A 25,262-nucleotide genomic window follows, 5' to 3' on the forward strand; every position below is an offset into this window, starting at 1 on the left:
CTAGGCCCTAGGCTAATGTTAAATGATTTAGGCCTCTTATACTTATCAACACAACATTTTACAATTTTAATTCAGGTGGTAGGAATCTCAATACAATTCAAGGTTACACTCAGCGTCAAGGTACACCACGCTCTAGCCTAGGCGGCTAGGCTAGCCTAGCCTTCTTGAAGTTTTCGTGTTCAATCCTACAAATAAATGCTCAAAACTTACGTTGAGAAAAAGTTATGTTCCCAAATAAGATCTCATTATTTCTGTCTTTCTCAAAATCAGCCATAGAAATCTCCAAACAACAGTTATCATCAGCTATGTTAGCCACGCTGAAAGCCGCAGACAAAATTTGCTTTGAATCGTACAGGGAGATCACGCCGTTTTCTGCCCGCTCGAAATGGTCAGTAGATCCTTTTTCGCCGTGTCGTCGTCTGATTTTAGTTTTTACGTTTATAATAGTTGTATGAGGGCGACAAATACAAAATTAAAAACATCATACCAATTTTTGTATATTGTTTGAAGGTTTGCATGGGGCCGGAAATCAAAATGTTGAGGACGATCAAAGCATTGATCGAAACGTCGAGAAATTCAACATTTCTTTTCAGAACTAATATATAATAATTAGTATAATGTATTAACAATTTTTGTGCTCTGTTATTCATTTTAGTGGTTGAAGTAATGGCATCTAGAATAAGAAACAAAGATGACTATAAGAAGGGTATTAAACTTCCAAATAATGAAAATAACATAGAAGCTAGAATAAGCCAATTAGCCGATGATACTGTTTTGTATGTTGGTAATGACAAAAGTATTAAGTCAGCAGTCAGTGTAATTGAACGATTTTGTGAAGTATCTGGAATGACACTAAATAAAAAAAAAACCAATGCTTTTTGGATTGGTAAATGGAAGAACAGAATAGATAGACCTTTAGAATTAAATTGGGTAAAACACCCGATCAAAATTTTAGGCATATATGTAGGGTATAATACAGAAGAATGTGCCAAAAAAAACTGGGATGTTAAATTAATAGAGCTAGAAAAGACTTTAAAACAATGGAATGCTAGAAATCTCTCAATTTTTGGTAGAATAATAATCCTGAAAAGTCTTGCACTATCTAAATTAACATATGCTGCAAATATCACTGATGTTCCAAAATATGTATATACACAAGTTACAAATCTAATATATAATTTCATTTGGAACAATAAAAGGGAAAAGATAAAAAGAAAAACTCTAATTGGTGATGTTGAGATGGGAGGCATTAAAATGCCTGATTTTACTCTTCATGTTAACGCACTCATGTGTGGCTGGTTAAAAAGAATTATGAATGATGATGGTGCTAAATGGAAAAATATTCCAATGTATTATATTAAAAAAATATGTGATGTTAATGTTTTACTTAATATGTCATGTTATAACATTATTGATGTTAATTCTGATAAAATTCCACTGTTTTACAAAAATATGATAAAAGCCTACATAAATTATAACAGAATCTCTAAAAAAAAACCTGAAACTTATAACGATATAATGAATGAGCAACTGTGGGGAAACCACTACGTTAAACTAAAAAAAAAATCGCTTTTCTACAAGCATTGGATTAATAGTGGCATTATCAGTTTTAAAGACATTGTTAATAAGAACACTTTTTTAACATCAAACGAAATACTGGTGAAACTACAATGTAAAACAAACTGGTTAAATGAGTATTTGTGCATTATTAAGGCAATACCAATTCAATGGAAACGTATTATTAAGGAGGTAGATATTTTCAATTGTGATGATAATGATGAATTAGTTGGGACCAAGTATGAGATTAATACTACCAAACTAATATACTCATGGTTTGTGAAAGAATATTTCATTATTTCAATGTCACAACTAAAATGGGAAGAGTACTTCAATGATAACAACATTGATTGGAAAACTTCTTGGTTACGGAAAGTATGTAAAATGAAAGATAAGAAACTAGCACAATTCAATTATAAGATGTTACATAGAATACTGCCTACCAACAAACGGCTGTATCAGTGGAAAGTTAAGGAAACACAAACGTGTGACAAATGTGGAGAAATTGAAAATAAAAATCATTTGTTTTTTAGTTGTAGATTTATTCAGAAATATTGGAGGAAAATGCTTAGTATCTTTGTAAGTTTAAATCACAATAATATATCATTTAAACAATTAATACTAGGAACGGGAGATAAGCTAATAGATTATATTTACACTTTTGCAGCATTTACTATTTATAGAATAAAAATGTTATCTGCACTAAATAAGCCAGTGGGTAAATCTTTATGGAATTCATTTAAAAGCAATATGTTATATAACATTGAATGTGAAACATATAACAATAAAGAAACAAGTATAGAAAAATGGGTAGCTTTAAGAAATAAGATTATGATAATATAATTTCTAATTTGATACCGGTACGATTAACCGAAAAAGAATTACAGTGATACGGGTTACTGGTGGTACTGAGCTATTATTGGTTTTTTTTTATCATGTATATAAATATATTGTATAATCCGGGTTGTAAAATGAAAACAAACAAATGAAAATGTGTGAACTATTTTAAAACGGGATAGATGATAATGATGATCCTGTCAAGTGTATAACAAAATATAAGAAAATTAATGAAAAAAGGAGTAATACAGAATTCATATATGTAAAAATGTTACAAGTTAAATAATACGATTTTATGTAATATGAGATAATATGAATGTGAATAAAAGTGGTGTTTGCGCCACAAAAGAGAAAAAAAAAACAATTTCTGTATACTAATTACTACCACTGCTGCTGCTGTTTCAATTTTATGTTATATCCTATCTCTATGATTTTAGGCCTATATACACTCTCTGATATTATGAATATACAATTTCAATACATTTTTCTTTTCATTTAAATATATCTAGTATTATTAAATAAATATTTTAATTGTAAACATGGACAAAACTTATTTAATATATAATATTTCACATTCAATCTCAATATACCGAATGTAAGTGTGTTGAAGTTTGATATCATGAATGTTAATACATTGTGCTCAAGTGGAGCACAATCTTATAAAATAGAAATACCGGTAAGTCACTGAACTTTAATATCTTTTCGTACGTTAATACAATGTGCTCAAATGGACTCAATTTGGCGCCAGTGGAGCAAAGTGATATAACATAGAAATAATCACTAAATGTGTATATTTCATTCGTATGTTACACTGTGTTGGAATTGTATGCTCTATCATAAATATACATTTTACTAAACGAACGCAAATTACTAAAATCACTGATATGACAGACACGGATGAAGTAACCGATATTGAAATATTTTAATTCGAGAAACATTAGTTATTTCACTGTGCTGCACTGGTGCCAAATTGGGTCTACTGAAGCACACTGTATTATATTTACATATGAACAGATATTACAATTTCTTTAAAATTAAACAAAATACTTCTCGAATGCACACAAATGTCAAACTTGTTATAGGCCTAAATATGTTGCTCAATTTACAACAACAAAAAGTTGCATTCTTAACCATTTAAAAAAAAATCTAAATCATAATTAGAGTTTTTAAACATGTATAGGAATGATTGTTGCTTCATGAGTATTTATCTTAAACGAGTGCAAGTTATTAAAATCACTGATATGGCTCTTTTGTATTACGGATGGAATAACCGATATTGAACTTATATAGCAAGTTTGAAATATTTTTGAATTCGAGAAGTATTTTTCTGAAAGTTTTTGATGTGACTATTTCGCTGTGCTCTATTGGCGCCAAATTGGATCCACTGAGGCACAGTGTGTATTAACACACAACCATTTCTTTTGAACTTAAAAAATTACTCCTAAAATTCAATATTATATTTCTTGGTATATTTTTAATTTATGTTGCTCAATTTACAGGAAAAAAAATCGTATTATTAACCTTTTTTTTTTGTCAAAATCATATGTATTTATTTTAGCGACGTGCTGCAACAAACCGCAATTGCAGCACTTTGGTCGTGAGCAATGATATTTTCTAATTATATAGCCGTCAGCAGTATGTAAATGATGATGATAAAAGCTGTGAAAAATAAAATGTCGCCCTCTATCGTTTTCTGAGAAGGAAAAAAGAAAAACAACATCGTACACGTCCTCATTTAGGCCTATATCAAACAGCTGTGTACCGTTTTAAATCTGTTTCTGTTGATTTTGGTACTAATATTACAGATGGTAAGATTTGGTACTGTTAGTAATTATTTATACATTAAAAACAAGAAGTTAAAAAGTTCATAACATTAGAATTATAACGCATACAATGTTAATACACTAGGCCCCCATCATTCGTTCATTGGACGAATGTTCAAGACTTCCTCTGCACGGTAAAATCTTGGCTGGTTCCAAAAAGCGGTTTCCAGAGTCAGTTCGTCCCGTTAAAATAAAATGTTAACCCGAAATCGCCTTCCTTCTAGTCTTTAATATAAGATGCAATGAAACCAAATGGTTTACAAGTCACCAATTCTATCTCTAAATGTAATTTTCAGGCAAATTTAGATGACACAGAAGATGTTGCCTTGGATTTTGGAAGTGAAGATGAAGTGAGCCGGGCTACTTGCAGGTAATATTTACTGGTTTTAAATGAAAAAAGTCCCTATATAAACTGCTATAACATCGATAGCTGCTAAATTTGAACCATAAAAACTACTGGGTGGGTGTTACTACTCGCAAAAGATGCCCAGGCCAGGGTTCTTTATGCACTTGTCAATTCTATGACCCACTATACGACCCACAGGAGAGGTGCGTCATTTGTTGACTTACCATTAGGTGACCATGACGCACCCATTTTGACGTACTGTGACCATGTTGTTTATGATATGGTGGGTGGTAAAGTGACAGACATTGTTTATTGATGTCACGTACCATCTAGGTTTTTTGACGTCCCCATGCTTCAGTAATTATTTGTAAATGACGCACCTCTTCCAGGGTTAAATAAAAAATAAATTTGCATAATTAATTTTCTAGGTCACCATTGACAGCATTTTTTCATCTGTTCTTTCGGGTCAGTGCATTGGTCACCTACTTAGTATGTACATTGTTCAGCGACAGTTTCATAATCAATTTTGTTGTTATCATCCTCCTACTGTCTATGGACTTTTGGACAGTGAAAAACATTACTGGCCGAATCTTAGTTGGACTTCGTTGGTGGAATCATATTGACGAGGATGGTAAAAGCCATTGGGTTTTTGAGTCTCGAAAAGTAAGTAGAGATTAGTCTCTTAGAAGAATCACCTTTAATGAAAAGTAACCAAACTTAAACAATAACCATACTGAAGAAAATAATTGATGCTTCTTAAACTCTGCCTGTACTATCAAACTAGTTTGACAAAATGATGTGCCCAAATATGGTAGTGATATACCTAAATATGGTAGTGATATGACATCATCATGTCAATATATAGGCACATCAAATGTTGTTGTAACATGAAGTTTGAAGCTTTAGAATGGGTGCACACAAATTTAGTCTGGATAGATGGTACTATATTAAACCTTATATTAGGCTTTTTTTTCCTTTAAAAAAGTTCTGTACTGTTTTACAGTATTGTTTTCATTCCAAGGCTTGTAACTTTTTTTTATATTTTAGGCATCCAAGAAGAAGCACCTGGAAACCGCATCTGAATCACGACTCTTCTGGTTATCGTTGGTCATATGTCCTGTAATATGGATATTCTTCCTTTTTACATCACTCATAAAGTTGAAAATAGATTATACAGTAAGTAGTAGCAACTCATATTCACCCTTCACATTAAGTGTATCTAGGTTCATACGACAGTGCGGTTTGTAAATACAATCCACTGGATATGTAGTCTAGGAAATGAGGTGGAATTATACTGGAGCATGGGATTATAATTGGGTCATATATGATAATTGAAATATATATTTTGTTGATGTTTTTATGGGACACTTGGTTTCCAAATGTCTTATTGTAAGATCTGTCATGAAAAAAGATGGAGTGCAGTGCACTAGCTTAAAGCTCTGTCTACACTATCAAACTATATGTGACAAAAAAATGTGATGTACTCATATATGGTCATGATGTCATATCACTACATATTTAGGAATATCACTACCATATTTAGGCATTTCACTACCATTGAGCACATCACACTTTTTTTGTCTAACTAGTTTGATAGTGTAGAGAGAGGTTAAGAAAAGAAACTCCTTCTCTAGCTAATTAACAATTAATGGTCATTTTTATACCCCATGTACTGTATATGAACATTTGTATAATGACCAAATGTACAAATGCTCTCTCTTAACATAGATTGCCTATTTTATCTCGTCAGCTTATTGTCATAATTGGTATAAGCTTACAAGGTGCCAACCTGTATGGATATGTTCGTTGTAAAGTAGGCTCCAAGAAGCAGCTGTCTGGAATTGCTACTACATTTCTGGGCCAACAAATTCTGAGATCAGTAAGCATGAATTACATTTCTATGTACTGTATACGATATTTAGCAATATAAAAAAAGCTGTTATCTGGCAGGCTTGCGTAGTATCTTTAACACTTCTCATGAAATAAAAACCACGGCCCCTGTAAGGGTCTGGTTGTACTGTATGTTTAAAATCGAAAATATTTCTTTTGATTTGTGTATCTTGATCATGAAACGCATATATTTGTTCTTTTTGTTTTCACAGACGTTATCCGGCAAAACAACAGCGGACGATACCAACTGAAACTACCATATGTTTGTAACCTTCAGTGTTGTGTTATTTCTGAAAAGTCCATGTTTCCCTCCAAAAAATGACAAAAGTGTCCGAGTTGAGAAAGTGGACTGTATAAATCATTGCCTCAAAATGATTAGGTTATCGTTTTCATTTGTTTTCAATATAATTTTGTTTCTTTTTATTTTTTATTTATTTGTAGAACTAGAAATTACAAAAGCAAGTGTATTTATGAATATTTAAAAGCAGAATGAAGCTAATTTACTATTTTTTCAATATATGATTATTTTAAATTTAGCTGGATTATTGAATTTCTATTTACGCAATTTGTAAATATTTTTATATTGTATAGTTGGAATAATCATACAATCATGTTTTGGTATAATCTGGTCTTATTGCAAATGCAATAATATGTACAGACATTTCTACTAGCTTGTGAATGCCAATGTTAGTAGACAAACAAAATCCATCATACAAATCAAGAAAATTAATTATTTAACATATTTTATTAGATAAATAATTACATTTTTAATCAGCTTATTTATTTCTGATTTAATAAAAACATATTTATCAACATGATATACAGTATTTGTTGTTTGTTTGTATTATTTTGTTAAAGTTCTAATAACAGAATTCATAAATCTTTTCAGTGCAATATCCTTAGCCATTGATATAATTCTACATGCATGATAGCTAAATAAATATGCAGTAAATTAAATTTAAAAATCTGAACTGTACAAGAAATTAAAACTCCCTACAGATGTTGCATATTCTCTCTTATTGGTGATAATAATAATTTTCTTTTGTATAGCGCCTAAACAAAATCAATTTTCTCTAAAGCGCTACAACCACGGCTCGAACTAGGTATATATTATATAACACCTAAATAAATTCCTGTCATTTGATTGGACGAATGTGGGTCACATGGCGTGCAATAGTACGCACTATTCAACGATCGTTAAATAGTACTTTTTGAAACATTTTTGTGTACGAAAAAAAAAACGTCTCGCGGATGAAAAAAAATCTAGTACACAAATTATCCTATGATATGGCTATGTACTGTGAAATACAACAGCGCCACCTGTCGTCTGGTCTGAGTTTCATTTGTAAACACCACCGCGAGATATGCAACAGCAGCAGATATTTGTGTACGATTTGGACATTATGTACTAATTTCATTCAAAAAGGCATTTAAATTAACTTTAGATCGTTTTTAGGATTTTGATTAATTAATGGGGACATCCCTACAGGACGTGGAATTGTTGGAAAAACCATAATTAGCTTAGATAAGTTCCAATTATCTGTCGAAGTTTTGCCTTTCAGCCAAGCTAGTACTAGGCTACTAGGTCTAGCCTAGGCCATGCTAGTATGGGATCCAGTCAAGTCGCCCCATCGCAAAGTCGCCCCATACAAAGTCGCCCAATACAAAGTCGCCCCATCGCAAAGTCGCCCCAAAACAAAGTCGCCCCGGCACAGTCGCCCCATTACAAAGTCGCCCCATCGCAAAGTCGCCCCAACGCAAAGTCGCCCCATCGCAAAGTCGCCCCAACGCAAAGTCGCCCACGGTTTTATTTCGGAAGTGCCGCCGCTAGTTTTAATCATATATATAGCGGTTGCGTTTGATATCGATTGCGTTGTTACTTTGGTCGCGCTAAATGTCGTATACATTATAATGTTTATCCTATTATATACATAATTTGTGTTTTAATTTTAATTTTACAGGTTTTAATGGAGTGATGTGCTTTTTAAAAATCATTAAAAAATAGTCCCTTGTTTGAAAGTTCTAAAAAGATTTCCAAAAGATTATCCCTGATTTATAGTTTCGAAAATGTTAATTTAATATGATTTTAAAATTAGTTACCAGAGCCACAATTACGAACCTTTCTTCAACCTACGCGTGGATACCAGCTCATTTTTTAGGATAATATAATAAGTGTATAAATAGTAGGCCTTCGTATATTTACAGTAGTTAAAACAATAACAGCGTTGTAAGACAATAAATGTTATATAGGCTACTTATTGATCATTTTTTGCATTTATTGACAAGTTATGTGTCTATAGTTATTTAATTTTAATTATGACTTTTCAAAATGAAGAAATAAAAAATAGGGATTTCTTCGCCGATATGATCGTTTTACACATGCAGGTATTTTAGTAAAATTAAAACGCTACATTTTGACCATGGAAAAACCATCGTACAGTATGATTATCGTGTGCGTGTTTTTTAAAAAGGGGAATCCCCGACGGGCAGCAGAAAGACGTAGCAGCTGTGAGAAGGAAACAGATACCAGAAGGAGCAGCTCCGATTGGTTTCAGAGAATGTTTCAGATTGCGAGTCGCTTTTTATTCAACAGCAGAATGATCATTTTACTGAAGAAATTCTTTTCAACCCTTTTGGTTATAGAACATTCTAATTATCATGCCTAATAAATATCCTCATATCGGTTGTTTATTTAATTTTAATAAACAAGACAGTGAAGAGGCACGGAATAATACGTACACGGACGTACGACGAATACACACATGCACGTCATCATTTACGACATATAGTGGCGATATGATGCAATTTTATAATGGATATAATGATGGGATTGCATTTCCAGGCTTATAATCAATGTTCATTGTAATACTATGTATATAATAGTAAACTGAATGTTTATAAATAAATTGTTTTACCTAATTTGTTGCATATAAAAAATAAAAGACACAGACGTAGCCTACGTTCCCTATAAAATATTTCACATTTAAATTTATGTACTGTTAAATGACATTATGCTGAATAATAGGCTTACTATAATCTTAAACTATGTTTACAAATTGTCATTTTTAAGGCACACATCTTTCTCTCATCATAGACATCAGTGTAAAATAAAAACAAAAATCAATTATTAATATAGGCCTAATAATAATAAATATTCATCGACCAAAGTAAAAATAATCTAGATCGTATAACATCATTTTATCGCGACCAAAATTAAACGCCAACCGATTTCGAACGCGACTGATATCATCGTAAAACTCCGACGGGGTTTCCCCATCTTCAGATGGTGCGTTGTAGTGCGACAACGGCGGAGTAATTACGGGGGTTTCCCTCTGGTGAGAGCTAGCACGTTAGTGCGACCGCGGAGTGATTAGTTGGGGGCTTCGATCCTCTCTGATGATTGGGGAGCGTGCCGATCGTGTGACCTGAGACTACATGGCGGGGCTTCCCCTTTTTATGCCTACACGTTCCGTGTTATTTTGTGTATCATTGCGACATTTTACGCACTTTTAAACTATTTTTTAACGTTTTGGGGCGACTTTGCGATGGGGCGACTTTGCGATGGGGCGACTTTGCGTTGGGGCGACTTTGCGTTGGGGCGACTTTGCGATGGGGCGACTTTGCAATGGGGCGACTGTGTCAGGGCGACTTTGTTTTGGGGCGACTTTGCGATGGGGCGACTGTGTATGGGGCGACTTTGTATGGGGCGACTTTGCGATGGGGCGACTTGACTAGCATCCGCTAGTATTAGGCTAGGCCTAGCCTAGGCGTTTTAGCCTTGCTAGGCCTAGGATTGTTTGGTCGTTTGTTGACATAATTAACACAAAAGTAGGTGTGTTTACGAAATCCATATAAATATAACATTTAATATAAAATTATTTAAAACGAAATGTTACTGTTTTTAATCAATGTGTGTGAATGAAATGTAGTAAACTTTGGCTAGGGCTACCTTTTATTTGATTCAAATAACTAGAATTTATTTAGATGTTATATAAAACAAATAATGAATGTTTTGTATTCGTGTAATGGTACAAATAATGGCACTTGGTGAATGATGAAAGGTTATATTTCAACTCGGCTCATCGCCTCGTTGAAATATAACCTTTCATCATTCACCTCGTGCCATTATTTGTACCATTACACTCATAAACATTCATTATTTGTATATTATTTCATTTCATATGCTATGCGAAAGAGATGGTTTTACAGCAACTGTTTGATGTCAATAGAGTTGGCATTCTTAATTGATTGTAGTACTGCAGTGTAGACTGATGTATATTTATCTACAGTGTATCTAATATAAATTTTATAAATAATTTATACACAACTTGGGTTATGTCATGTTTCCATTTCTTCTGTTCCTTTGCAAAAATTTTCAATTTCTGGAAAACATAATCAAGAAAATTATATTATTATTATTATACATAAACATGTACGAAATATGATATTGATATTAACCAAGCAATATCATTGTGGTTTGGAGTGGTTGACATTTTTGCTTACCAATCATAGTCATTGGTTCAATTCTGTAAAGGTTTTTCCATCGCTCAATGCAGCGTCTCATAAAAGGTTGAGAGAGCATGGGTTTCCCATCCTGTAACTGCATTGTCTTAAGCTCTGTCTACACTATCAAACTTTATGTGACAAAAAAATGTGATGTGCCCATATATGGACATGATGATCTCATATCACTGCCATGTTTAAGCATATCACTAACATAGGCACATCACACTTTTTTGTCAAACTAGTTTGATAGTGTAGACAGAGGTTCAGCGACCATGAGTTTCCCATCATGTAACTGCATTGTATTACAAAATAAAAGATAAAACTCACTTTGTATAATGTTTTTGTACGCCTCTGTTGCGGGCGAGTCTGGAACCTCTGTTAAAAATGATTTTCCTTCATCGCAACACTGACCTAAAATATAAAAATAATTAATGCTCATGAGTTGAATTGGAAGACTATTTCAACAAATGGAAATATTTTCTCTATTCAACGTATACAAAACATTCATTATTTGTTTTACAACAACTCTACCATTCTAAAATAAAATTGTATTAAATTTATCCACTGCTTCAATATTAAATCAATGCCGAATGCTAGGTTAATTTTGTAAAATTTAAGTTCATACCTATTCTTGGATCCAACGGCAACTTCCCCAGAAATGGGATTTTCATGTCTTCTGCCATTTTCTCACCGCCACCTGTGGTTGGCGGAAAAATCTGTGATTGGTTCTATATGAAATAAAAAAAGTTTGTAAAATCAACATTTCTTTTTTGGATATGGATATATTAAATTTATTTATTTCTTTCAGTGAAACATAAAAAGGAGCACTGAAGAGAGACAAGAGCTGTCAAAGGCAACTATCACCAAAGGGAGCACTCAGGAGAGACAAGAGCTGTCAAAGGCAACTATCACCAAAGGGAGCACTGAGGAGAGACAAGAGCTGTCAAAGGCAACTATTGCCAAAGGGAGCACTGAGGAGAGACAAGAGCTGTCAAAGGCAACTATCACCAAAGGGAGCACTGAGGAGAGACAAGAGCTGTCAAAGGCAACTATCACCAAAGGGAGCACTGAGGAGAGACAAGAGCTGTCAATGACAACTATCACCAAAGGGAGCACTGAGGAGAGACAAGAACTGTCAAAGGCAACTATCACCAAAGGGAGCACTGAGGAGAGACAAGAGCTGTCAATGACAACTATCACCAAAGGGAGCACTGAGGAGAGACAAGAACTGTCAAAGGCAACTATCACCAAAGGGAGCACTGAGGAGAGACAAGAGCTGTCAATGACAACTATCACCAAAGGGAGCACTGAGGAGAGACAAGAACTGTCAAAGGCAACTATCACCAAAGGGAGCACTGAGGAGAGACAAGAGCTGTCAATGACAACTATCACCAAAGGGAGCACTGAGGAGAGACAAGAACTGTCAAAGGCAACTATCACCAAAGGGAGCACTGAGGAGAGACAAGAGCTGTCAAAGGCAACTATTGCCAAAGGGAGCACTGAGGAGAGACAAGAGCTGTCAAAGGCAACTATCACCAAAGGGAGCACTGAGGAGAGACAAGAGCTGTCAAAGGCAACTATCACCAAAGGGAGCACTGAGGAGAGACAAGAGCTGTCAATGACAACTATCACCAAAGGGAGCACTGAGGAGAGACAAGAACTGTCAAAGGCAACTATCACCAAAGGGAGCACTGAGGAGAGACAAGAGCTGTCAATGACAACTATCACCAAAGGGAGCACTGAAGAGAGACAAGAGCTGTCAATGACAACTATCACCAAAGGGAGCACTGAGGAGAGACAAGAGCTGTCAAAGGCAACTATCACCAAAGGGAGCACTGAGGAGAGACAAGAGCTGTCAAAGGCAACTATCACCAAAGGGAGCACTGAAGAGAGACAAGAGCTGTCAAAGGCAACTATCACCAAATGGAGCACTGAGGAGAGACAAGAGCTGTCAAAGGCAACTATCACCAAAGGGAGCACTGAGGAGAGACAAGAGCTGTCAAAGGCAACTATCACCAAAGGGAGCACTGAGGAGAGACAAGAGCTGTCAAAGGCAACTATCGCCAAAGGGAGCACTGAGGAGAGACAAGAGCTGTGAAAGGCAACTATCACCAAAGGGAGCACTGAGGAGAGACAAGAGCTGTCAAAGGCAACTATCACCAAAGGGAGCACTGAGGAGAGACAAGAGCTGTCAAAGGCAACTATCACCAAAGGGAGCACTGAGGAGAGACAAGAGCTGTCAAAGGCAACTATCACCAAATGGAGCACTGAGGAGAGACAAGAGCTGTGAAAGTCAACTATCACCAAATGGCGTGTCGCTCCAACTCCAGACAAACAACACAAGCAAAATAAAAGAATTACAAACAACATACAATACATGTATGATTAAAAGATTATTGATTACTTAGCTACTTAAATATAAAAATAGAGGTATAAAAATATAGTGCTTCTTCTGTTATGAGTAAAATGTTACCTTGCATTTGGGGCAAACAAAGCCGCTCATGTTCTCAACAACACCAATGATTGGTAGATTAACTTTACGACAAAAGTTAACTTCTTTGCGAACATCCATCAAGGACACTTCCTGTAAAGACAGTGTATTTATTACCAGAACTTACTTCTGTACCTATAAATCACATACAGCCAGTTTAAGAATCGGGGAAGGGTAGGATTTTATACCCTATGCCCCAAATATGTAGGTTTGATCATCAAAAAAAATAGCCAATGATGGACCATATGTGGACATGATGATGTCATATCACTACCATATTTGGGCACATCACTACTATATCAAACTAGTTTGATAGTGTGGACAGAGCTTTAAACTACTTGATTCAAAGTTAATACCTGTGGAGTAGTGATTAGTACAGCGCCATCTACGCCAGCACCGCTTAGGTATTGCACAATGGATAGGTGCTCATCAGAGGTACCTGGAGGGGTGTCTACCACAAGGTAATCCAACTCACCCCAATCTACATCACGAAGAAACTGCTTGATCAGGCCTAAAGAAGAAATAGTTTATAACAATTTTATTTGAATTTGATATGATTATTAAGCTGTCTACACTATTTAAGACATTTTTATTAGTCCACTTTAAATTAGAAATTTGTTTTGCTTGGCATAATTAAGACAATAAAACAACAAAGAAATGTTTTAACAGTAATTTAGCAGGTGAGTAGGATCTTTCATAATATTTTTTTCAAATTTTTGTAAGATACACTTCTTGTAAATCAGTGAACATGGAGTTACATGTGCTTTATTGATACGTTGTGAAATTTTACTATCAAACTAGTTTGACAAAAAAAGTGTGATGAGCCAAATATTGTAGTGATATGCCTAAATATGGTAATGATATGACATCATCATGTATGATGTCATCATGTGTAGACAGAGCTTTAGATATATTAAAAGGGATGTGTTCATAAAACTAGTGACAGCGTTGATAAAAGCACTGCACTACAAATCTAACGCCACCTCCAAGAGTGTAAATATGTTGATAATAAAAAATGTTACCATTTTTCTTTGGTCCTCTCCATATAACAGCATCATCAGGACTATTTAGTAAAAATCCAACAGACATCACACCCAAATTATCCTCCACATACTACACAAAAAAATTAATAAAATCAAAAATTATTATTTAAGGGATGTACTGTATATGTTCAAATAATTGATGATTAAACAGTATTATACTTACAATAGGTGACCACCCAGAGCCACTCTGATGGACTTGTTCACCGTCAACTCCCATGATGCGTGGTATAGATGGACCACAGATATCAACATCGAGAATGCCGACCTGTAGGATAAATACAATTAATTATTCTCTAATAATAGTCTCTAAAATGGTTCATTAATTGAGTTTCTTTTTTAACAATATGCCACAAGACTATCAAGTGATTTTAATAGCTATTTTGCGCATATTCATGTTTCTGACAAAGTAGTGCAGTGCTTTGTGAAAACAGAAGTTTGTATATTATGGCAATGAATGCCTCCTCACCTGTGTGTCTTCCCTACTTGATATACCATGGGCTAGGTGAGCTGTGAAGGTACTTTTGCCTACGCCACCTTTTCCTGATAAAACCAAAACCTTGTGTTTTACAGACAACATGCGTTCCTTGATCTCTTCCACAGCTTTTGGAAAATGAATTATAACAAAGTGTACAGTATTTTAGGTATCTTTGAATTGTATTTTTTTAATTAGATTGAATAAAATGAACTAACCCTGAATGAGACGCTAGTTATACAGTAAACCATTGTTTTTTAAGCGAAACAGAATAGTTGTGTTGATGATGCTAATAGACTACATTATTTGGACAATAACCATGTTACCTGGGTCAGGTGATTTTGGAAGTCTGCTAGCACACACATTTTGATTAGGACACCCTTGAATGAGACACTAGTTATACACCATGGAATAGTTGTGTCCATGATGCTACTAGACTATTGTACTTTCAACATTATTTGGATAATAACCATGTTACCTGGGTCAGGTGATTTTTAGTGTCTGCTAGCACACACATTTTGCTTAGGACACCCTAGAATGAGACACTAGTTATACACCATGAAATAGTTGTGTCCATGATGCTACTAGACTATTGTACTTTCAACTTTATTTGTTACCTGGGTCAGGTGATTTTGGAAGTCCGCTAGCACACACATTTTGATTAGGACACCCTTCACAGGCTGACACTTTACCAGCCTCCTCACTCTTAACGCCAGGACAATCTAAAAACATTATGATAAAACGATCTTAAATCTGATGATGTCGGCATATTATTTACAAGTACAGAAACAATGTCGACACGCTTAATTGATTGGTCGGTTAAAATGCTTACTGATAATATATATATTTTGTCTTCATTCATATACAATACAAAGTAAATATCAGTTTGGTGGACGATCTGGATGGCTCAGTGGGGTAGTGATGAGACTATGGGGTTGCAGTATCGATATTTACTCTAGTACCACCTTTTTTTTTACCGATGTTCTTTTTTATAATTTGAAAGATTAGGGTTAGAATTTCAAATAGTTATATTTACGAAATATGTCTTTAACTTTTATATTTTAGTAACAACTTTTTATATATGTTAGTTCGATGGCTAATCTAATGCACTTGTCAATTGTAGGACCCACTATACGACCCCCGGGAGAGGTGCGTCATGGGTGCGTCATTTACAAATAATTACTGACGCAGGGGTGCGTCAAAAAACCTAGATGGTACGTCACATCAATGAACAAGGTGTGTCAATGTCCGTCACTTTACCACCCACCATATCATAAAAAACATGGTCACAGTGCGTCAAAATGGGTGCGTCATGGTCACCTAAAGGTAAGTCACCTTTTTGACGCACGGGTGCGTCATGGTATTCAAAAGTATGACAAACATCGGACAAATGACGCACCTCTCCCGGGGGTCGTATAGTGGGTCATACAATTGACAAGTGCATAACCACAACACAGTAAGTTGTTTTCTAATGGCAAGTGGGCATATTCAGCTTTATTTAGGCCCTACTACTGACGTTTTAATAAATATTAATTTTTAAAAAAGAAAATAAGCAAAGCAACAAAAGGAACATTTTTACATTAAAAAAAAAAGAAAGTAAATCACAGACCGAGCTAACAAAAAGTGCGAGTGCCTACACAATCGTCTCAAGTTAGTAAGTTAGGCCCGGTCAACACTCTTCTACCATCATTGCCAGAAAGCCTGCTGCGCCTGGTTGGGCGAGGGATAGAGTGAAGCAAGAAAGGAAGAAGGCCTAGGCCTAACTGGCTAGGGCCTAGGGGGCCTAGCTAGGGCCTATAGGCCTACTAGGCTATCCATACAGTTTGCGTAGGTAGGCCTAGTTAGCAGTAGAAGGGTAAACAAACTTCATAAAGTATTAAATTAAATATGACAAACTGTTATACTTAGATTAAGAGTTGAGTATATTATTTTATCTTTTAATTATAAAATACGAAAGTTATAGCCTACGTTCTGGAGCATTTTCTGGAACATCACTTTGATCTCTGTGGGCTGCCATTTTCTTTTCCAATTGATTTCATGAAAACAGCTTTGAAAACATCGATGATTGAATTGAAGAGATCAAAGACGCCGCGCCGCGCGTATATTGTCATCAACATAGGCCTAATATAAAAGTTAGGTAGACTGACTCATGTACTTACGAAAAAACAAAATATAATCTTTTTTTTTTGTAATTTATCAGATAAATTATAGACATGCAGCACAAAAACATATAATCGGTTGTGTATGATGGCCCAGGGAATTGTAAAATATTTTGCATGGCCTAAATATAATATGATGTTTTTTTCTCTCGAATTTGTCTGATTCAATAAAATAAGACCAGTGATCTTTTGGATTTAGGTCGTGTGTACTTCTTTCTTTGTGATTTTTACTGGCAGTGTATAAATTATTTTAAATAAAGACTCTGACCTTTACAGAGTGACCTACTTAATTTACTTATTCATACCAGTTTTATATACAGCACATTCACAAGGTGACGTGAATTTACAATTAGTAGTGGTTATTACATGCATCATGCATCTGAATCTAATGCTACCACCTTTGGCTAGGTACCTACACAGTAGGCTACATTAATATGTATGCACAATATTTTGTAGGCGCGCGTATTAGTCAACTTCTGAAAACTTAAGATTCAATTTATTGTCACATAATAATTATTACATACATGAAATTTGTTTTCCTGAGCTTAGAAACATAGGTACAATACAATTTAAAACAACACAAAGTAACACATTAACTACTAATTATCTTGAAAAATGTACATTTTTAGGCCTATAGATGACAAGCATATGGGGGAAAAGAGTCTCTAAAACGGTTGGTTTTAACTTTGCATTGCCGAATTCTACCAGATCTATCAAAACTTACAATACTATTTAGCGGATGAGTCACATTTTTAATTATCCATTCTAATTTATTAAGAGCCGTTTTATCACAAAGAATACATATACTTTTAATTTCAACGCCTATTATTTTACATGCTGCTTTAGTTATTTTACATATTTGATTGATGTTTTTCAAAGTTAAATTTGAATACTTACTTATTTTACATTATTAAATGTAGTTTTTAAAAGCTTCCCAGTACATTTCTGATAATTCATTGCCAGCTCCACTACACACGTCACCAAAAAACATCCCGCAAGTAGGCCTATCGATCCCTACGCATCCACTCCCCATCCCGGCCCTACTACCCTTCTACCAAACACACTCAGGTGATTTTTTTTTAAACCGGACCCAGTACAAATTACAATAATGTTGATATCGACTTGACGTAAGATTCACCGCTACCAACAAGATCACCGGTTCTCCCCAAGACCACTGCTTCTCCCTCGTTCTCATAAATGCGCGCCTGCGATTTGTATGTGATGGGGAATATGGTGCCACTGGAGGGGGTGGGACGCAATGGGGTGGAGAGCCACATAGTGTACTTCCAACTCACTCATACATAAACAATTTATTTGAGTGTGTTTTTACTAATAAAACACCTTGACTTTATTGTTGATAAATCAATTCGTTTGTATCGTAGAAACACAATAACATAATATTAACAGATCCATGGTCAATAGTCTATGTACTTTGTAAAGACTTCTAATTAGTCTATTCTTTAAATTCTGTAAGTAGCAATTAAAAGATGGCCCGACACGATTACGATGAACCAAGGACGATCATTTTAGTTGTGGTTATCATAGACATAACTATGAAATGAAATAGCATAATTAACGTTATTATTATAGGTCTTAAAACGGATTTGATAATGTTACTTAACCGTGAGAAAATTGGAAAGAATAAAGAATAAGCCTAATAAAGTGTAATAAATATTGTTAAATCTCTAAGTGAGTTGTGGTTTAATAGTTTAGTGCTCATCCTTCAAAATCAAAGCTTGGGTTCAACTCGTAGTGACTATTATGGTTGTACACGTGATGGTTCCAACATTTGAATATGAATAGATATTTTATGCCAATTTTTTCGACCAAAAATTACGAGAAAAAAAAATTTAATCAACTTTATTTTGTTATTTTTCTACGTAAGTGAATAAGTTTATTAACATTGCAAAATGGCCTATTCAGAGTATGATACTATTAATTTTCTTTTTTCATGTTTTTTTTTAGTTTAGAATACATTATACTAAACTTTTTGGGTTTAGTTCTGAACATGGTCCTTACCTTTCGCTGATCGTTTTAGGCATATGCATCGCATACGTATCCAAGGCCTACCGGTACGGTAGGCATTATTTGTGAACAAGAATGAATCCTATTATAAACATAATATAGTAAGACCTCTATCTGTACAAGTATTTATTAGTAACGATACTTTCTAGCTAGGCACACCACCGTTATTTGTTAAGTCTGTCGCAATGTTTAAGGTTGGATCCCGTTTCCACAAGCAACCAACTATACACTGAAAGGAAAAAACGTGACAGAAGAAATATAAGGATTGGACAGATTTAGAAACCGGACCATCTTTTGCTAAGTTAAAGAGGCATTGATTGAAACAAATCCGGTACCAAATTTCCTTCCCCAACGGAACCAATTGTAGGCCTAACACTCAGAAGTCTAATCAACGCGCACGCATAATTATATGACCGTGACGTGACAGAGAAAACATCAATAGACCGATTTGGAACCAGGACCGTACTTTGCCAAGTCAAGAGGTTCCAGTAAAGTTTGCAATAATTTACGGTTAGTGATAAGACTTGAACCGGAAATCCCCTTCACCAACGGAACCAGGACCATACTTTGACAAGTCAAGAGGTTCTAGTAAAGTTTGCAATCATTGATACGGTTAGCGAAACGACTTGAACCGGAAATTCCCTTCACCAACGGAACCAACTGTAGGCCTCACTCAGTTTAATCATACGCACATGAACGTGACAGGAGAACCACCAGGATAGACCAATTTAGAACCAGGACCGTACTTTGACAAGTCAAGAGGTTCTAAAGGTAAAGATACGGTTAGCGATACGACTTGAACCGGAAACCCCTTCCCCAACGGAACCGACTGCACTGACAAGTTTGCTCAACGCACTGAAAGTAACTAGTAGCATACAAAAGTATCAGAGACCCACTTTCATTTTGTCAAGGGACCGTGTAGGCCCATCAATATAATACGAAAATCGGAAAATCCCCTTCCCTGACGGAACTACTGTACATTCGACACGGACGTCCACATACTTTTGGTAAATAAAGTTAACAACATCCTATAAGCGCCCCCATAACTGTATTGACTGTGAACTCGCTTATGACGTTCAATGACGTCAAAAATGTCCAAAACAAACCATTCGATGATCTAATGTTTTGTGGTCGTTCCTAGTTCGAGTCCGGGTATCATCCCTTAAGTATTGTTTATTCTGATAGAAGCTCCACTCATCATTCAGTGAATACAAACTTGACGCATGCAATTTATTAATTGATTGTTTTGCTAATTATGTGTTGTTTTCTTTAGAGTAATATCTGTTGATCTCTTGGAGGATTCTCAAAGAATGGAAGATCGTTGATCAAGGAGATCAGCGGCTTAAATCGCGATCGTCTACTTCTGTAGAATCCAACACCGCTCACAAACAACGTTAGCATTTATAATAATGAAAACCACCATCACAACAATTTAATAACAGTCAAAGGACACTTTAGTCTACACAGAGTCACACACTTTAAATTTTACTCCAATTTTCTTAGAATACAACTTATATCATTAAGTAAGTCTTTTTACTTCTCTCAGTGTTTATTTAAACAAACACGAATTTCCGTATACACTTTAATAGGCCAAGTTTTCCAAATGTTGTTTAAATTACAACTGAATGTCAATTCATTGCATGCAAGCCTTTAAAGCTCTGTCCACACTATCAAACTAGTTTGACAAAGTGTGATGTGTCCAAATATGGTAGTGATGGTCAAATATGGTAGTGATATGACATCATCATGTCCATTATATGGGCACATCACATTTTTTTGTCACATAGACAGTGTAGACAAGAGTTAAGACAAAGTGAATTAAACCTGTGAAAAGTACAATTCACTCTGATTAAACTTTAACCTCAAGTTTTGAATTATAAATAAATGTATACACTTGTTAGTATCAGTGTCGGATACAGAAATTAAATTTCTCGTATACAAATGAAAATGTGCATCTGTTGTGAGAATATTTGCTGTTTATTTAAGCGTACTATAACAATGGCCTATAATGATAAGGGTGGTTCGGCACTTGCTCCCATCTGCATCAAACCCTATCCTCTTTCCCCTGCCCCACACATAAACCAAACACAATCCCCTACCTCTATCTGCATCGTCTTGAAGTGATGATTGGACACAGATGAGTATAATAGTATCAGTATCATTCTTATCATTACGGATGGTAATGTTTAAATCAATACTGTTATCCTTATTATGTTAATATTTATAATCATTATCAATATCATAATTATCGTATCACTATTATAATCATTATCATATCGTTCGTTTAAAAGCCCAAACAAAGAACGAATAAATACGAAGAAAGCAATGTAGTTAAACTGATGATTAAATTTTATTGCAGTTTATAGTCATCCCATCATTGAATTTATTCTTGATGTTAATGGATGTTTTTTTTTTTTTTTTTTGCAATTGTTAATTTCGTGAAAATAATTTAAAAACAGGCCTTTCTCTAATTATAGAACAATGGTAAGGTGCCTATATAAATGCAACATTATTATATTTAATGTCACGTGTCAACGACTGCACAGAGTGCGCAACATAGCGTCCGGTTCTCTGTTCTATTACTGTGTCTAAAAAATATAACATTATCTGTCCAGTATCATAGGCAAATTCTGTAATACAGTGTCACATGTTAAAGTTTGTTTAAATACAGGCGTCGCGTCGTGTATTACAGAATTTTCCATACTGACAAAATGATAGATACAGTACCGACAATCGGCTAAATATCCGGTCTTTCTATTTAGTTAGTACCAAAAGGTTCATTTATTAATTTTTTCTCTTTTGTTGGCCTAATAAATATATATTTTATCGTAATAAAAGTTTATTTGATACATTCAGTTAAATGATACGGTACTGAATCCATGTAACTTTTCGTTTTTTTTTGTGTTGAAAATTGATTGTTTGTATTGCAACCGTACTTTTTTTAACTATTGTTATGTGTAATTAAACATTTATCAAGAAATAAATAGCAGAAATAAGTACTGAAAGACACTATGCAATATGAATCTATACTTTTTCGTTTTAACAACTAATGTTTTTTGTTGCAACCTTACGGTTTTATAACTATTGTTATGTAGAATCATTGAACTTTAGGGCCTACTAATGTGTTAAGAAATAAATGTTTTAGACTGCTTAAAGTAGGAAGTATATTGTGTATGATGAGTGCAGTGTAGGACGCTCGAAAGTTTCCTGTATACAATCACGTTGAATGCTTTACAACAAGGGGCACGCTTATAAGAATATGAATGAATCTTGCTGCTGATGACAAATCACAGATTCGTGACGTATGACGCATGTGCTCAGTCACAAGTGATTTCATTGGTTTAATCTGTTCAACGCTCCGCCCACCTTCTTATACGAACACTATTTAATGGCGTTATAATCGCGATATAAATTATGCTTTGGCTAATATTACACATTTTGCTTACCGTTATATTTTCTAATAGAGTAACCATTACTTGTGTGGTAGATGTTTTTCAATTTTGAATATTTTTGTCTAGCAGCGTATACAACAGTGTTACGTAACGCCTACTGTTTCTCAAGCCAAACGAAGCATTCGGTACTTCAGCTAACTTTTGGGTACGATTCCAAGAGACACTTAATGCATCTTAAAACATTTTTGTTTGTAATATCGGAAATTGTGACGTGTAGCTTTTGTGAATTCGTACCACTTATATCACTTATATATGTATATTTCTCATTGTAAATCTTGAAGTTGTTGAATATCGTTTTGTACACACTTGAAGGGCTTAGAAACTTCCAATCTAACGTCATGACCGACTCGCAGTATTTGAAAGAAAACTTTGAGAATAAGCCGCATTTACAGTCTTGCTTCCAGTCGGCTCACAACTTCGGAGGGATGATGGACGTACCGTGTTCGTCGTATTTGTCTGACGGAGCGTCGCAATCACTCCAATATATGGCAACGTTAGAAAAAGACTTTTCGACACCAAGTGGTGGTGACTATTTCTACAATGGCGAGAATGAGCACAAATCAAGTTCCTGCACATCGTTTGAAAGTCAACTAGACGGCTCACAAACGTACGGCTGCCGAAGGTCTACGAACGAAAAACGAGATCGTATAAACGAACGAGAACGGGAACGCATGCACCAACTGTGTGACGCGTTTGAGCGATTACGAGGCGTGCTTCCGTACAAGAAAGCTAAAAAGGGTCCAAATAGACAAAAGCTATCCAAAATTTCGACGCTTCTTCTTGCGCAAAATTACATAAAAACCCTAGAGGATCTGCTACATAGCAATCAAGAATATGATGTGCCGCAGTTACCGGCAAATCACAACTCAATCGGAGATTTTCTTGGTAATGCGATGTTGACAATGACGACACCAGATACGTACACGCAACAGAATCAGTACAACTACTATCAAACTCAACAATCCGAGCACCATACCTTTCCGTATGTATAGTGTGAGTGCACAAGTGAGTAGAACTCTTTTAAAATAGGTAGACTGGAGCTATAGAATCTGCACGGAAGAGAGACTCACTTTGATGTACAATTGACTTTTTAGCTGCGCTAAAATATTAAATACTTTATTGGGGAAAACGGGAATAGAACTCTTTAAAATGGTTGAGATTTGAACTGATCATCAAAGAGAAGAAACTCAATATTTATAAAATGAACTCATATTAGCTGAGCTAATAGGTTTACTGACTTTTGTTTTAAAGCGAATTAATATATGTATATAATACAATACAAGGTACATAAAAAGACAGTGCTTTATTTTTATGACGCAAGTAGTTCTACCATGTTATTTTTGTCGCTGGTAGTTTCACTGTGTTTTATTGCTAAGCTAACTCGTAGGAACCACCAATAGCAGATAACAGCTATACAAACAAAGAAGAACCGGAAAAAATGAAAAGAAACTAAAATAGATAAACTTCAATTTAGAAAGATAGAAATGTAAATTTTATGACGCAAACATTTTGGACTTTCTGGTAAAGCTGATAACATATTTTATAGTAAATATTTAAAACATAAATAACTAATTGATAATTAAACCTTGCAGTGATGCCTTGATTGTTGTTGCATCTATTTAAATGTATAAGTTTTATATTAAACGTTAAAACAATCTTGTTTTCTATTTTTAGAAACTTCAAACAAACACTTAAGACCGAACACATACTTTAATTGATTTAAAATTAAATCCTAACAATGTTATCAATGTTATGCAGTAAACACATTTTGTATCTAATTACTGCAGTATCTTATACTTTCTTGCAGTTAAAACTCGTATTGAAAATTCATTTCTTTGATAAATAATAACTGTCCTTTAATCAGATTTGAACCCACGACTATTTACAGTTAGGCCAGGGACTTACTTATGAAATTTCATCTATGATCAAATTTGAATTTATTTAAAATTGTTATAATGATTGCACTGTTATTCCAAATTTATTGATTATGTATTATGTATAGTTTGCTGTTGTGTTCTACTCAGTACTTTTTGTAGTGCTTTTTGTAGCCCTGGGAGTAGGCTAAGTTTGAACAAACACTTTGAATGTAGTATGCGGACACAGGCCCTTACGTTCCAGGAATCAGCAGTCTTGGCATATCTGTGTGGGCGAGCTCAAGTACATTTTGTCGGTCGACATTTATACATTTTACCAAAAGAAATTAATATTTTGTCTTCCAGTAAACGCAATATAATAATAGTAAAATGTTATTTTGTGGTAATAATTTGTACTGAAGCGATATTGGTGATAAATAAAAATAAATATATGTATTTATGTTACATCGTTGTGTTTTTATTTTAGACTTGTTTTTAGAAATTGTTGGATTATAATTTCACAATTGATATGATTAGTTGATGTTCAGAGATTAAAATTGAGAAGTTGGGTGCAATACACGAGACCACGAAGCCATTTCAGTTTAGCATGCTCCTTTTAAAACTGTTTACCTTATAGGCTGAAGCTAAGGCCTAATAAGACTATATGTGGATGAAATGCCAAACGTGTTTACTGGATACGATTGCATACATTCATACTTCAGTTTGTTCCAAATGTATTAACATGTCCTGGCTATAATTATTATTGATATAAAACAATACAATAATACATTTCTTTATTTGATTGATT

At 34.6% G+C, this 25,262-nt stretch overlaps 4 protein-coding genes across 6 annotated transcripts in view; 2 read left to right on the forward strand and 2 right to left on the reverse strand.

Annotated features, from left to right (window-relative positions):
- The window catches only part of LOC140063309 (uncharacterized), a 47,004-nt gene extending 46,624 nt beyond the window's left edge, over positions 1–380 (reverse strand). The window contains exon 1 of the mRNA XM_072109817.1: positions 211–380. Coding sequence (XP_071965918.1) covers positions 211–274 — 64 coding nt within the window. The 5' untranslated portion in view covers positions 275–380. The remainder of the gene's footprint in view (positions 1–210) is intronic.
- A 3,719-nt stretch (positions 381–4,099) lies between these two features.
- Positions 4,100–7,273, forward strand: LOC140063450 (Golgi apparatus membrane protein TVP23 homolog B-like). The gene is made up of 6 exons (XM_072109828.1): positions 4,100–4,202; positions 4,514–4,587; positions 4,992–5,226; positions 5,611–5,739; positions 6,314–6,442; positions 6,666–7,273. Exons 1-6 carry the CDS (start codon positions 4,200–4,202, stop codon positions 6,702–6,704), a joined length of 609 nt encoding a protein of 202 aa, XP_071965929.1. The 5' UTR covers positions 4,100–4,199; the 3' UTR covers positions 6,705–7,273.
- A 3,350-nt stretch (positions 7,274–10,623) lies between these two features.
- On the reverse strand, positions 10,624–17,303 carry LOC140063398 (cytosolic Fe-S cluster assembly factor nubp1-like). Of its 3 annotated transcripts, none has more exons than XM_072109825.1 (10): positions 17,125–17,303; positions 15,583–15,687; positions 14,960–15,093; positions 14,657–14,758; positions 14,473–14,563; positions 13,807–13,961; positions 13,433–13,543; positions 11,585–11,687; positions 11,287–11,370; positions 10,624–10,835 (listed from the first exon to the last, which is right to left on the reverse strand). In XM_072109825.1, the coding sequence occupies exons 3-10, from the start codon at positions 15,068–15,070 to the stop codon at positions 10,792–10,794; spliced, it is 801 nt and encodes a 266-aa protein (XP_071965926.1). In that variant the 5' UTR covers positions 15,071–15,093; positions 15,583–15,687; positions 17,125–17,303; the 3' UTR covers positions 10,624–10,791. The 3 variants fall into 3 exon arrangements, with proteins under 3 accessions (XP_071965926.1, XP_071965925.1, XP_071965927.1); XM_072109824.1 differs by lacking the exon at positions 17,125–17,303 and adding an exon at positions 16,934–16,984; XM_072109826.1 differs by lacking the exons at positions 15,583–15,687; positions 17,125–17,303 and adding an exon at positions 15,292–15,342.
- A 5,572-nt stretch (positions 17,304–22,875) lies between these two features.
- LOC140063434 (uncharacterized) lies at positions 22,876–24,883 on the forward strand. The gene has a single exon (XM_072109827.1). It carries the CDS (start codon positions 22,940–22,942, stop codon positions 23,591–23,593), a length of 654 nt encoding a protein of 217 aa, XP_071965928.1. The 5' UTR covers positions 22,876–22,939; the 3' UTR covers positions 23,594–24,883.
- The last annotated feature ends 379 nt before the right edge of the window (positions 24,884–25,262 follow it).

This window comes from Antedon mediterranea, chromosome 1, assembly GCF_964355755.1.
Source record: "Antedon mediterranea chromosome 1, ecAntMedi1.1, whole genome shotgun sequence".
NCBI lineage: Eukaryota > Metazoa > Echinodermata > Crinoidea > Comatulida > Antedonidae > Antedon > Antedon mediterranea.

What these genes read in the sequence shown, in the direction of transcription:
- LOC140063450 (XM_072109828.1), top strand. An exon ending in GTGAGCCGGGCTACTTGCAG is followed by an intron (nt 4,588 to 4,991) that starts GTAATATTTACT and finishes TTAATTTTCTAG; the next exon opens with GTCACCATTGACAGCATTTT. An exon ending in GGGTTTTTGAGTCTCGAAAA is followed by an intron (nt 5,227 to 5,610) that starts GTAAGTAGAGAT and finishes TTTATATTTTAG; the next exon opens with GCATCCAAGAAGAAGCACCT.
- LOC140063398 (XM_072109824.1), bottom strand. Translation starts at nt 16,982, where the DNA reads ATGGCAGCCCACAGAGATCAAAGTGATGTTCCAGAAAATGCTCCAGAA. An exon ending in TCCAGAAAATGCTCCAGAAC is followed by an intron (nt 15,688 to 16,933) that starts GTAGGCTATAAC and finishes TAATGTTTTTAG; the next exon opens with ATTGTCCTGGCGTTAAGAGT. An exon ending in GCTCTGGGTGGTCACCTATT is followed by an intron (nt 14,564 to 14,656) that starts GTAAGTATAATA and finishes TTTTTTGTGTAG; the next exon opens with TATGTGGAGGATAATTTGGG.
- LOC140063434 (XM_072109827.1), top strand. Translation starts at nt 22,940, where the DNA reads ATGACCGACTCGCAGTATTTGAAAGAAAACTTTGAGAATAAGCCGCAT.